The sequence below is a fragment of the Chlamydotis macqueenii genome, chromosome 1, assembly GCF_036417535.1.
Source record: "Chlamydotis macqueenii isolate bChlMac1 chromosome 1, bChlMac1.mat, whole genome shotgun sequence".
Lineage (NCBI taxonomy): Eukaryota > Metazoa > Chordata > Aves > Otidiformes > Otididae > Chlamydotis > Chlamydotis macqueenii.
In genome coordinates, this window is record NC_141556.1 from 160,323,706 (window position 1) to 160,337,694 (window position 13,989).

The following is a 13,989-nucleotide window of genomic DNA, read 5'->3' on the forward strand; positions in this document are numbered from 1 at the left end:
ATTAGGTGCCATTACATACTTCCATTCTGTTTTGGATTGTGAAAATATTTATATATACTAAGGGATATGTTACGTTTTCAGTGAATTATGAGTAATATGCACATATGTTGGGTTACAAGGAGCTTCGAGTAAACTGTTGTCTCATTTATGTGCGGTTGCACTTGTAGTGCCACAAATCAGTTAGCTTTGAGTTTACTTATGTTTAACTGTGTGAAAGTAACCACACTGCTTCAAAGATATGATATTGCTTTCAATGTTTTCCCATTTTTCTCTTATTTGTTCAGTGACAGGCTTATAAGTGGAGTAATATACGCAGCCTGAGTTGCTTGCTGTGTTTTTGTTCAAAATATGTGTGATGTTCACACTTATTTTGTTCAGCAAGTGGGAGCTAAATGGGAAAAAATACATCTTGCCCAGATTTCTTTTTTTTTTTTCTGCATATTGTTCTTGCTTTCTATTCCTCTATTGGGAATTAAGACAGATCTGGAAATCTGACTGCTCTTCATAAGGTCAGCTGGAATAAACTTCTGCTATTGCTCTTGTTACTTAGCTTGCTACAGCCACTGTAGATTGAACAGTGTGGTGCCTCACAGCTCTCTGAAATATAATGATAAGGCATACTTTATTCCCTAAAAGCTTCCTTGCTCTTGTATTCATTTTTTGTGCATTTTTTTCTTCTTTGCAAAGCAAGGATATGCTATGCTATCCCTTTCTGATCTATATTTTTTCCAGGGTCCCTTTGTTAGATGAGATTGTATGTTTCTAGTCTGTACTTCCTAATTCCCTGTCACAATTGTGACTATGCAGTTTTTGGAATTGCAAAAGATGTTAAGCTATTGAGAAATCTAGTTTCAAGCAGAGGTCTGAAGGACACATATAAGGTCTCCCTTTTTTGAATGGATATGTAGGAGTAATTTAAAAAAAAAAATAAGCCATATTTCTGTACGTGTGTATATTTTCGTTTTCTGGTGGCAGACACGGAGAGTGTGTCCTTGTCTCTGCCTTGTACAGGCAGGGACACTGTAGATTGTTTGGAGAAGAATTATCAGCTATTTTCATACTGAAAATATTTTAACATATTTAACACACATTGAAAGTGTGTTAAATAGTAGTAATATAAGAATGTTGACAATATTTTTGCCAACAACACTCAGCTAAAAGGAGAAATGATATGGAAGAGATTTGATGTGTCTGTTTTGCTGAATATACTGAAGGTTTATTTATATATGTATGTTAGTGTTGACATATATGTTAGCAGTCTACAGTATAACATATAAGTTAGCAGTTACTTTTTACTTTTTAGCATTTTTATGAAACACTTGGAATCCAACCTGGAGAAGCACATTTATATCTAAATGGCCTTCATATTGACCTGGATTTTCATGATCCTTTTAGGTAAGACGGTACATTTTGTTTGAAGATTACAGATTTACTAGTAGTGCTGGAGAAGTTGGACTTATGTTGATAGATAATCTCATCTGTTGCATTTTGGGGGGCCAATAAGTAGAGGGAATACTGGTTTACAGTGGTTTTGCTTTGAATACTAACATTGTATAAGTAGTTGAAAACAGCATTTTCTCTTGGAATATGTTTTCTAGTTTATTTACAATCTTACAACTCATTATGTAAAATTAATTTGGAAATGGGAGGAATCCAACGTGTATGTATAAAATGGTGGGAAAAGCACTTTATAAAAAGTAAATTAAGTGCTTTTGCATCCCTATTTCTTAAAAATTAAAGGCAGACATTAAATTTAGATACACAACACCTTGGCATGCTTGTAAATCTGTCCGGCCACCTGTTGTAATAAGTTCCGTTAATGCAGAACTAATGTGCTTTTTGATATAAGGATTGTGTATACAGTTTGTGCAATTAGAGTATAATTATTCTGGGTGTGGCTTGCCTCTTTTATGCAACCACTTAAAAACTGCAAACACTTTCCCTTGCATTCTTCTGCATATTGTCAACAGCTGGACAGACATGACTACTTCAGAATCATCTTTAATGGCCTGCAAACTGGCAGGAAATCTACTGATGCTAAGGCTGAGGTTTTTTACCATGTTTCTATGACTTGTCAGAGTCTACAATTTTTTATTTTCTATTTTTTAACTCAAAGTGTCGTCTTTTCTCCTCCATGGAGATTCTTAAACTTTCTTGGCTTTAGCATTTATACTTACATTTTTTACCTAATTTTTTTCTCAGCCAGAGTTTTGAGATGGAGTCGCTTGCATCTTTTTTTGGTGCAAATATTAATAGTGCTTTTTAATGCTACTGCTAGGTTTAATTTCAATATATTTTAGAAGAAACCTTTTAGAATAGAGAAAATTCAAAATGAAGCAAGATAGAAATAAAGGCATTTGTAAAATCTTACCTGCTGTGTTCTGCTGTTGGGTACTTCAAGTTTGTTTCCATTCTTACATTGGATTTTCAGATAGCAGAAAATGTTCTAGAGTTCTGTTGAGTCTTCTGGAAAAGAGTCTTCTTTTAGAGGTGTAGCTATGTGTTTCCTCTGTGCTGTTTTCAGGGTTCTGCCATGATGCAGACTTAGAGCTTGCCTGTGTCTCCATCACTTGCTGCCTGCTTCTCTACACACTTGCAAAGCTTCCTCTTAGGGTAACCCCACCTTGGGTTTCTGTCTCAGCCAAGACAATGCAGAAAGCAACCTTGTACTCTTCTTTCCAGCCACGTCTTACTAAAGATGTATAAAATTCCTTCATATAAAATAAATGTGAATGAACAAAAGAGTTGTATAATCTGTTATAATTATGTTTTGAAATAAGTTGGAGACATATAGTTTTGCTAATTGACTTTGTTTTAAACATTTGATGCAGGAGAATATGAAAATTATTTTTAATACTAAAAATAATCCTCATTTTAGAAGTCTTTGAAATGTGTTTTCTTTTTATGTAATGAGAAGAGTTCTATGTAGACATTATGCATTTTGTCTTCCTGAAAAAGTATCTTAGAGACTCTTAAAGTGGAAGGAAAAGTGATGCATGGCCTTCATGAACTTGGAATCAAAGAGGAGATCTTGGGTAAATTTATGAGGTTGCATATACATCCTACAGATGACAGTTATGCGCTAGATATTCGTCACTCTTCAATAATAGTAAGTAATTAAACTATTTTTAATATAAATATTACATATTTGATTATGCCATGTATGAGACGGTCTGTCTTTTTTTTGTAGTGTAATTGAAATACTAAGCATAAGACTGTGTATGGATAAGCAGTTTGAAATATTTTGGAGGGTGATACCCCTTCAATATATTTTAGGAGTAATTTTCTCTGATACCTTATTAAAATTTTAAAGTGTAGGATGTTTATAAAAAGAGAGGAATGTATCCAAGAGTAGTTGCATACTCATAGCTGTAGAATTTGACTCTGCAACAATTAATCTAGCTATATAATATCTTTGTATTATGCAAGACTGGTAAATGTACTTTACAAGTATGATAAGTGAATTGTGGACAACTTAATTATTTTGTTTCTAATTGTCCAATCACTCTGCTTTTTTCTCTTCTTCAAAATTTATAGTTTTAATTAAAGGTTTGTGTGAAAATGGAGAAGGCACTAAAATACTAATTTTCTTAACTTGAAAGAACCATATTCCACTCTTTTGTATGCCAAGTATAGACAGGCTTGCACAGAAAGCATTAGAAGAACAAACTGACCCTATATTAATTAGTTATTTTGGTATCTAAAATGCTGCTTCAGGTTATAGGTAAAATACAGGATTTGTCTTACAAGGCGGTTATGCTGTGTTACACACTGTCGTAGTTCAGCCCCAATCGGGACCAGACTACGCAGTCTCTCTCTCACTCCACCCCCCCCACCCTCTGAGAGAACAGGGGGAGAATTGGTAAACAAAAGAAAACCAGGAAAAAAACAAACACGTGGGTTGAGATTGAACAAAAAGTAAATTTAACAGTAATGACAGAAGAAGACAATATAGTGATGGAATACAAATACAGTATAATGGCTTACAACAAATCTCCACACCTAGTTTCTTCCAAGTAGCAAGAGACTCCCTTCACCACCCTCCTCACTTATATACTGAGCATGATGTCAGATGGGATGGAATAGCCCTTTGGCTAATTTGGGTAAATTAACCCCAGCTGTTAGCTAATTAGTTAACTATCCCAGCCATAGGGGCTACCAGCTTCAGTTCTCCACCCAGCTCAGGTAAATATTAACTCTATCCTGGCCAGAACCAGGACACACACATAACTGTTATATGTTGATATGACCTTTGTATTGTGAAAGTAGTTTCCACACTTGAAAAAAATTGATTTTATTCACATCCTGATACGGAGTACGAATGGTCTTTTTTTCCTTTTCCATCCATTATTAGTTTTATTATGTACTGCAAATAAAAAACCTCAAACAATTTGTCTGAAAAGAAAAAAAAAAAATTTTAGAAGCTATTTTCTGTTACTATTTCAAAAAGAAGATAAAATATTTCACTTTTTCTAGGCTTTCAATGTGTTTTAAAATATCTTTATTTATACATACATATTTTGCTCAATGTTTAATATGTGGTTTTTAAATGGCTGCCTTTTTTGTAGTGGGTTAATAATATAGAACAAGATCACAGCTATAGCACATGGCCCGCAAGCTATCAGGTACTGCCAAAATCCGCATTTCCCGGAGTTATACAGCAAATTAGACGCAATTTATATAATTTGGTAAGTTTGGATAACTTAATTTTTTTTCATACATATGTATTAGTATGTAAACAGACACATTATTGAAAAATACATATGCTTTATTCATTGTTAAGATAAGTTAGAATTTCATGTTTCCATGTGGGTCTGCTAATAGCGGTGAAATACTTTGTCTAGTGAGTCATAGGTGACTATTGGTCTGATTTCCAGAAGTGTACTTGGGCACAGTTTTGTCAGGAGCTTTTCTGTTCCTTTACATGCTACATATAGATAATTCACTACTATCAATGGATTTTCTTCATAATACACTACTGAGAGAAGGTAATGATAACTGTCCTTGTTTTAGAGAGGGTGAACTGAGGTACAAGAGGATTTAAGTTATAAAGCATACTAATTATGAATGTCTTATAGCCTCTGTACATAGTATTCTGTGTCACTTAGTAAGTTAAGAAAACAGCTATTGCTGATTTGAATTGAAATTTAAATTACAAAAGGTAATTGTATGAATCACAGAATCAGAGAAGGGTTGGAAAGGAGATTTAAAGGTCATCTAGTCCAACCCCCCTGCAAGGAGCAGGGACGTCTTCAATGAGATCAGGTTGTTGAGAGCCCCGTCCAGCCTGACCTTGAACGCTTCCAATGATGTGCCATCCACAACTTCTTTGGGTGATCGTTTCCGTCTGACACTGTAGTGTCTCACCACCCTCATTTCTTCATATCTAATCTAAATCTACCCTCTTTTGGTTTAAAACTGTTACCTATTGTTCTGTCACTACAGTATCTCCACTGTGTCACTACTACTCATAAAAAGCCTCTCTCCATCTTTCTTACAAGTCTCCTGTAAGTACTGAAAGGCTGCAATGAGGTCTCCCCAAAGCCTTCTCTTCTCCAAGCTAAACAACCCCAACTCTCTCAGCCTGTCCTCATAGGAGAGGTGCTCCAGCCTTCTGATCATTTTTGTGGCCCTTCTCTGGACTTTCTCCAGCTGGTCCATGTCCTTCTTATGTTGGGGGCTCCAGAGCTGGACGCAGTACTCCAGGTGGCGTCTGAGCAGAGTGGGAGAATCACCTCCCTCGACCTGCTGTCCACAATTCTTTTGATGCAGCCCGGGATACAGTTGGTTTTCTGGGTTGCAAGCGCACATTGCCTGCTAATGTCCAGCTTTTCATCCACCAGTACCCCCAAGTCATCCTTCTCAGGGCTGCTCTCGATCCCTTCATCCCTCAGCCTGTATTGGTACTGAGGATTGCCCCGACCCATGTGCAGGACCTTGCACTTGGCCTTGTTGAACCTCATGAGGTTCTCATGGGCCCACTGCTCAAGCTTGTCAAGGTCTGTCTGGATGGCATCCTGTCCCTCAGACGTGCCAACCACACCACTCAGTTTGGTGTCGTCTGCAAACTTGCTGAGGATGTGGTTGATCCCACTGTGTCGTTGATGAAGCTATTATCGTAGAATCATAGAATGGTTAGGGTTGGAAGGGACCTTCAAAGGTCATCTAGTCCAACCCCCCTGCAAGGAGCAGGGACATCCCAACTAGATCAGGTTGCTAATAGGGGAAAGAAACAATACTGGTCCCAATATGGTCCCCTAAGGGATGTGACTCGTCACTCGTCTCCATCCAGACATGGAGCTGTTGGCCACTACTCTCTGGATGCAACCATCCAGCCAATTCCGTATCCACTGAATAGTCCATCAATCAAATCCATATCTCTCCAATTTAGAGAGAAGGATGTTGTGGGGAACTGTGTCAAGGCCTTACAGAAGTCCGGATAGATTACATCCATAGCTCTTCCCTTGTCCGTGATGTAGTCACTCCAAGTGACCTGCAGTTCATTAGATGAAAAAGACAACAAAAATACAAGCAATATGTAGTAAAAAAAAAGTATGTTCATAATGAAGCATTAGATGTTTGTAATATGAAGTATACTGCACTGTATATTCAAAGTTGAATATTGGCATGGTTGTATATAAAAACTCTATTATAGAAATCTACAACGTAACATTTCTCTGTACTCTGAGAGGGAGAGACTTCAAAGTTTTAAAAATTATTCAGCTGTATTTCAGCTACTCTAGCAAAATTATGATAAATTCTAAGGGGAGTGCAAAGCAGAATAAATAAGGTACCAATGTCATAATTAAATCTGCATAAAGATAATCTGCCTATGCCGACAGATCCCAGTTTTAGATTCTGTGCATAGCTGAAAGATCTGATTTTACACTGCAAGCTACAATAAGTGAAAGAGTGATTAATACAGAGATATGTGAGACAGGAAGGAAGAATTCTTTCCCAGTGCTGCATTTTTTGATTGAAGTTTTAAATCAATATATTCTGTTTATTTATTTTAGTTTGGCTTTCACAACAGAAGAGTTAGTTGAAAGAAGTAATAGGAAAACTAGCATTAGATCCTTTTTAATTAAATATCAAGTTCATTAATAAAAACCAAAGTATTGGCACAGAGTATTTCAAAGGAGAGTACTGATATCACTTGTTTTGAAGTTCAATAAACGTTTAAATCCTGGTTTCAGTATTTGATCCAAATTCATTAATTCTGAAGTTATTTTCATTTATACTCTTAGTATTTTCTTAGAATGAATGTTCTAGGAAATTGAAAACAGTTGGGGTGCACAGCTCCTTTGGAAATTTCTGTTCTTATCTTAGATTTTATGTCTGAAAAAAAAAACCAAACAAACAGACATCAAGAATGAATATTGGCTGTATAATATGTTTTCTCTTCTTAGGTACTTTTTGTTGATCCTGTCCAAGAAGATACAGGTGATTATATGAAACTAGCTGAATTATTCTATCATGATGATATACCACTTAGGTAAGGAAAAACTGAAGTGTTGATGAAAAGTTTTAAAAGAAGGTTACTTTCCTTTTTTGTTCTTCATCTTCTATACTGCTAGGCAAAGATGGGAGTTCAAATGAAGTCCAACACAACAACATTCTAATAAGACACATTGGTTACCCACTTGCATTAAGCTTACTTGAGTATTCTTAAGCAAATAGGCTGCAAGAGAACATATCTGAGTGTGGAAAATGAACTGCAGAACTCCGGTAAATTGTCTTGTCAAATAGTCCCACTGGATGCCATGTGAAATAGCATTCTAAGCAAAATAGATTGTCTCATTGCTCAAAGCCTTTGTTTGCTGGAGAAACAGGATCTTCACATTAATATCTTGGACTTCTGAGCTTTCTGGAGTATTTGCCAAACAGTTCAGTGACATCTTCGAGTTATGTGTGCAAATTATGATGCTCAATTTAATAAGTATGTTTTGTACAGGCAAACGAGTGGCTGTTAGGTTTGAATTACACTTTATGCTGTAAAAATACTATGGCCTGGTGTCTTGGTTTTGTGTAGTTGTGGGAGGGCTGCAGTGGCAGCTTCTGTAAGATGTCCAGTGGACTTGACCGGGTCTAGGGTGGACCTGCTGCTGGCCAGGGCCAAGCCAGTCGGTGATGGAATGTTCAGTGATAATGCCTCTGTGATAACGTATTCAAGAAGGGGAAAATAACTAAAAAAAAAAAAAGAGAAAAAGAAAGTGAAGAAGCATAAGCAAGGGGCAGAGAGGGGGAGGCGTGAGCCTTGTGGGCCTTGCTGGTATCCTCAGTGCCACCACATGCAATCATGACAGCACCCCCTAGGCACAGGTGTTTCATCCCTACATGCTGGACGGACTACTTGAACGCAAACATCTTGTTCTTCTGTGTCGATATTAGAATGTGTGTGAAACTGATATTGTTTTAAAATGTATGATCTCTTTTTGTTTTTTGTAGAATCGGATTCGTTTTCATTTTAAGTACAAAAGAGGAAATTGATGGAAATGAAGATGCTGGAATAGCTCTTTGGCGAACCTTTAATTACATTGCAGAGGAATCTGACACCTCTCAAGCCTTTACCTCCATAATTAATGTTAGTTCTTTCACAAGAAATCACCTTTTTTTTTTTTTTAATTTCTTTTCTATGTAGTTAGGATTTTGCTACCTTGTGACAACATGATACATTTGCATTTACTTTACATGGAAGGAAAGTACATGTATAGCATTAATATGCTATAGAATGATTTGCATAAATACTTTCCTCCTCTGGAAACCAACTTGTTCTTGTCATTTTACCTATTTACAGGCTTTCTTCAAAAATGTAAAAAGGTAGATGCATACCTTACAGCTTTTAGTATTTTCTTGTGAAAAATTATTCTGTATTATTTGTGTTAGTGTGATGTGTCTGTCTCTGTGTTCTGCATCTCTTGGAGTACAGACATTTTAATATCACTTTAGCAATCCTATAAGCTTTGAAAAACCTTTGGTTGTTCTTTAGTGTAGAAAGTGAAACAGAGTAAGGTAAGTTGTTTTTTGATCATGCTTGAGCTGCTCATGGGTGTAGAAAACAGAAATATTCCAAGTTTGCAGCTTAATGAATAAGACAGGTTTTCTGTGTGACAGAATGCAGGTTCATGTAAAGGCAGATATTTCAGAGACAAGAGATGAATGGTGGGAAATAAAGTGAGCAGTCTACATGAAGACTTTGCAGGCAAAGTTGTATCACAGAATATGGTATTAATACTTAACATTTTTATCTTACTTTTGTTTTCTATTATTCTGTTCTGTGCCTAGAAACTAATGTCATGGACAAACTCAGAGAGCTTAAGATGAAAGGAACTGAAGTAACTAGGAGTACCTTGGAAGAGAAATAGTAATCCACAAGAGTTAGGAGCTGAAACACATGCATGACTATTATCTATGACCAAATCACAAATATCAATGTGCTTTTATGTCATGTTCCTTTATTTACTTTGTTTCATAATATAAAAAGGAGGGGATGATAAATATAGTTAAAAGATAACAGAAGTAGAATCAGTAAAATACAAGTTTGAGATATTCAGAGCTATAGGGAGAAATGTATTGTTCCTCATTTGAAAATAAAATGATTGAGTAATTTTCACTTCAAATTTCTTTTGTATGTATGATTAAAGTAATAAAATCTTATGCTATGAAATAAAATAGCATTGGTGAGGAAAAAATGTCACTGTAGGAAAAAGTATCACTGATTCAGTCTTGGATTAATCTCGTATACATTCAGGTAACTATCCATGGTTAGGTAGTTTGTAGTAAGAATTTACATTCTTTTTCTATCAGTGGAGAGAAATAACCTTTCACATTCAGCTCACATAAATGTGTTTCCTTTGCCACTTCAGATTTACACTAAAGGTATAATAATGGATTAATCAGAACAGTGCTCCAATGAAAAATTGTACATATGTGTGATGGTGATAATTACTAAAGCAGTATAAAAACTGCGAGATAGCAATAAAAGCAATATAAAACTATATGCGTACAAAATTTACTAGAGCATTATAAAAAAATTGTATTTATTGTTTATTTACTTTTATCAATTTTATTAAATTATGATTGAGAATTTATTACATTATTTTTATTTCTTTCTGTTATAATTTTTACAGATGTACCGTGAAGTGAAAAATGGACATATTCTAACAGTAAATCATGTGAAAGATGTTCTTAGAAGTGAATACCCTCACGCTGATGTTCAGAGTATACTAGGTGTTCATTCTGAATACGATGAAGGGAGGAAGGTATGTTGAGAGCAAAGTGGTAAGAGATACTGTAGTACACAGTTTATTGCCCTTGCTTTATTGCATTTGCTGAGCTGAAAGATTGCTAAATGTTAAAGCAAGTAAACAGAGTATCTCTGAGTCAATTTTTTCTTCAGCCACCATTTGGTCATTAGTGGAAACGTTGAAAGGGTTTCTGCACTACTACTCTCACTTTTAGAATTTACTATTACCTGCTGCATTCAGGAGCACAAGTTTTGGTTTTTTTTTTTTTTTCCAGTAAGCATGTCAAGGGATCTTTCTTGCACTGCAGAAGTTGTTTACCTCTGTCTTCTGGGTGAGGAGCTGAAGCCTGTCCTCTAGGCAAATCATTGTTTCCTTTAATTATGCTTTCTGGTTATAATTTCCTTTGGGAAAGACAGCTATGGATTTTTATTTAAAGCTATAGAGAAGACATATTTTTATCTGCAATTGATTATGTAGAAAATTTTCTGCTAAGATACATAAAAAATACTGTTTCCCTTCATGAGTCTTCAGCCATGCCATTTACGCAATCTTGTGTTTCTGACACATGATATCCATTTTATTTATTTCCTTTAAAAAATTCTTATATAACGTATGTTATGTTCCTTTAAAAAGATGCTGTTCTCCTTAGGCTGATGTTCTTCACTGAGTGGCATGGAGGCTTCTTACAGAAGGACAGTTTGAATCTGCCCTGGAAACAGCTGGGTACACTTAGGGGAGGAAGACTTCCCATAAAGAATATTAAAGGAAGAAGAATAGGCAGACAAGCCACCAGGAGGAAGCCCCCTGTAGAAGCAGGGACAATGAGACTGTGATGAAGATCAGGGAGGAGACAGTGGGATGACAGAAAGATGGACACACAGATACTGCCATAGAGTTTGTAGCTATCCAGAAAATAACACTGAAAGCAAGCATAAAAGGATGCAGAATAGGAAGGGGGAACTACTTGCAATACATTTTTATTTCTATTTTTCTCACTGAATTTTATCTGTTTGAGTAAAAGATAGCTTGTTCTGCTTTCTTGTCAAGTAAGGCTTGGCTTCTGAACGTAAAAGCCTTTTGAGGTTTTTTTTGGGGTGCTGCCTTTGGATAAAAGATCCGTGTTGATCCGCCTGAAACTATGACTGTCTTAAAGTTCTTCTCCAATGTTATTTACTTAATATTTTTTACTAAGAATGTTAAGCAAAGTAAAATAATATTTCTCAGCAAGATGATAAAGCAAAAGTTTAAAACACCATATATCATTTCTTCTGTCATTCCGTTTGAGAAATGAGTCCCATGTGTCCTGTTTGGTTTCCAAACATTTCGTGTTTTGTCCATGCTCCTGGAGAAGGTGTGACAGTGAATAGTGCTTGGAGATCAGAGTTCATTGTCTCTTGATATTAGTTTCATTTTTTGCTACAGTCAGCCACAGTCTATTTAATCCTGTGATATTTCTGATGTGATCAGGCAGGAGCAACCTTTTATAAAAAGACTGGCCTGGGTCCATTGCCTCAAGCTCTGTTTAATGGCGTGCCCTTTAACAGAGAGGAGATGGATGCTGCAAAGTTAGAGACAGTTATTCTTCAGAGGATTATTGATGCCACCGGGTTCTTTCAGAGGGCAGTATTCATGGTATGTTTAACATTTCTGAACGAATGCAAGATGAAATATTTGGCAGTGAATTGTTTGAGTCATGTTTATATATTAAATTTTCTATAATGAGATGGCTTGGAGTTAATAACATCACAACTGAAATTGTTACATTAATTTGTGGTCATGCTTTTGAAATAGTATATTTAGATTATATAAGATGGAAGGATCAACTAAGCATATAGTAATTATATGGAATTTTTCAACGAGAAACTGAGAATGTACTGCAGTTGTTCATTGAAAAATTTGTATCTGATCTTTTGAAATACTATCTGTGTGATATTTATACTTTTTGACTTGACATTGTCTGTAAGTTGGTGTACATAGAAGCTTTAAGGTCTGTTGAAAGGTTGTATAAATACTTGGTCTTTGAAACGATAAAAGTACAGATTTAATTTTTTTCTCTTATCACAGGGTTTGTTAAATGATCATATAAATGCAGTAGATTTTCTTATGGATCAAAACAATGTAGTTTCCCGTATAAACCCCACTGTCCTTGGAGCAGAAAGAAGATACATACATTTCAGATCCACATCTGGTAAATACTTTTCTCAGATTGGGTGTTGTTATGGTTTTCCTTTTTTTTTTAAGTCTAACCTGTTGTGGTTTACATTTTGCAGTTCCATTTGATGTGGAAGACTTCTCCACTTTCTCCTTTTTGGACTCACAAGATAAAAGTGCTGTAATTTCAGACAACATGAAGTATTTAACAAAAAAGGGTATATTCATTTTTATATGGATTATATATATATATATATGTATGTATGTATACACACACATATATGGGTATTACAAATTGTTGAAATTTGACAGTGAAATATTCCAAGTAAGTATCCCAAGGATGCTATGTAAGTTGAAAAATTTCCAAATATCCAAGTGTCTTCTTTCAGGAGCCAGATCATATCCTAACGTTAGAAACATAAACTATAATTAACAGGATAGTTATTTTAGATTTTGTAGTTTTGAAATGGGATGGATATCATGGCTAGTGGTCTTCTGGTTTACAGAGATGAAGTTAAAAAGCTTTGCAAGACTTTTGTAGCTTCAAAAACAGACTCACTTTTCATACTAATATGGTTTTACATGAGGATATTAAAGAGAGTATAATCAATTTTCAAGTGACTTTTAGTTGCAGCATTATCAAGTGAGGAATGTATAGTCTTTATAACATATATCAAAATTAGGTATTTCTAGAATTTAAGGAATAAATGATTTTCTTATTTATTGACATTCAGTATCTCTATTTTTCCTCTAGTTAGATTGCTTAATTTTTGAAATCTGAAGCTTTGGCTTTCTATAGAAAAGAAAATATATATATATATTCTAATGGATTATCACTCATTTACGCATTTTATCTTACTAAAACTCACGCTTTTTTGTACAGTTAAAATATTTTTTGGTGTAAAATATTGCATATGCAAATACTTTCCTTTGTAGTTAGAATAAATTACAATTACAACTGTGAGGGCATAATACTGCATGGAATTTTGCAATAGTCTGTACCTTGTTAACCTCTAGGTCTAGATAGTTAACAACTGCTCATTTACATCAGTGTGTCAAGAGACAGAGTAATCCTGTTAACAAAGTGCTATTCTTCAGTAATTTTTGTGCAGTGTTAACATAGTTTTTACTTACTCCATTATCAGAAGGAAGTGCCATATACCTATATTTCTCTAGAATAAGATTGTTCTACCCTGTTTGATTCTCTGTGTACAATCACAGGGACAGCCCAGCTAGTTGTTGAATGATGACTGGCTTTCAATCTGTAGATTCATTTCTAAGATTCAGATCTCTTGTGTAAAACCCATAACCTTTAAGCTGGAATCTACATTTCAAATCTGTCCACAGTGTGTTTCTCTAGACTGCAGCAGCACTTAATAATAACGTCTTCCTAGAATCTCACCAGAACCTTGTAAAATTCCTGTCTATACATGTTACCTTTTAGGGGATATATGATAGAATTGAGTAGACTGACACTCTTATAAAGAATTTTGCAGAATTTTTCATGTATCATTGCCCTTCTACGAAGAATAACAGGAGGCTGTAGACCAGAAAAAAAGGGAAGTTTTCTGCATATATACCTATATAGTAG

At 35.2% G+C, this 13,989-nt stretch overlaps 1 protein-coding gene across 1 annotated transcript in view; it reads left to right on the forward strand.

Annotated features, from left to right (window-relative positions):
* UGGT2 (UDP-glucose glycoprotein glucosyltransferase 2) overlaps nt 1-13,989 on the forward strand; it is an 83,539-nt gene that overhangs the window by 32,031 nt on the left and 37,519 nt on the right. Inside the window, exons 11-19 of the mRNA XM_086741388.1 lie at nt 1,304-1,395; nt 2,959-3,109; nt 4,569-4,688; nt 7,410-7,495; nt 8,449-8,584; nt 10,131-10,262; nt 11,715-11,879; nt 12,312-12,435; nt 12,518-12,616. Coding sequence (XP_086597514.1) covers nt 1,304-1,395; nt 2,959-3,109; nt 4,569-4,688; nt 7,410-7,495; nt 8,449-8,584; nt 10,131-10,262; nt 11,715-11,879; nt 12,312-12,435; nt 12,518-12,616 — 1,105 coding nt within the window. The remainder of the gene's footprint in view (nt 1-1,303; nt 1,396-2,958; nt 3,110-4,568; nt 4,689-7,409; nt 7,496-8,448; nt 8,585-10,130; nt 10,263-11,714; nt 11,880-12,311; nt 12,436-12,517; nt 12,617-13,989) is intronic.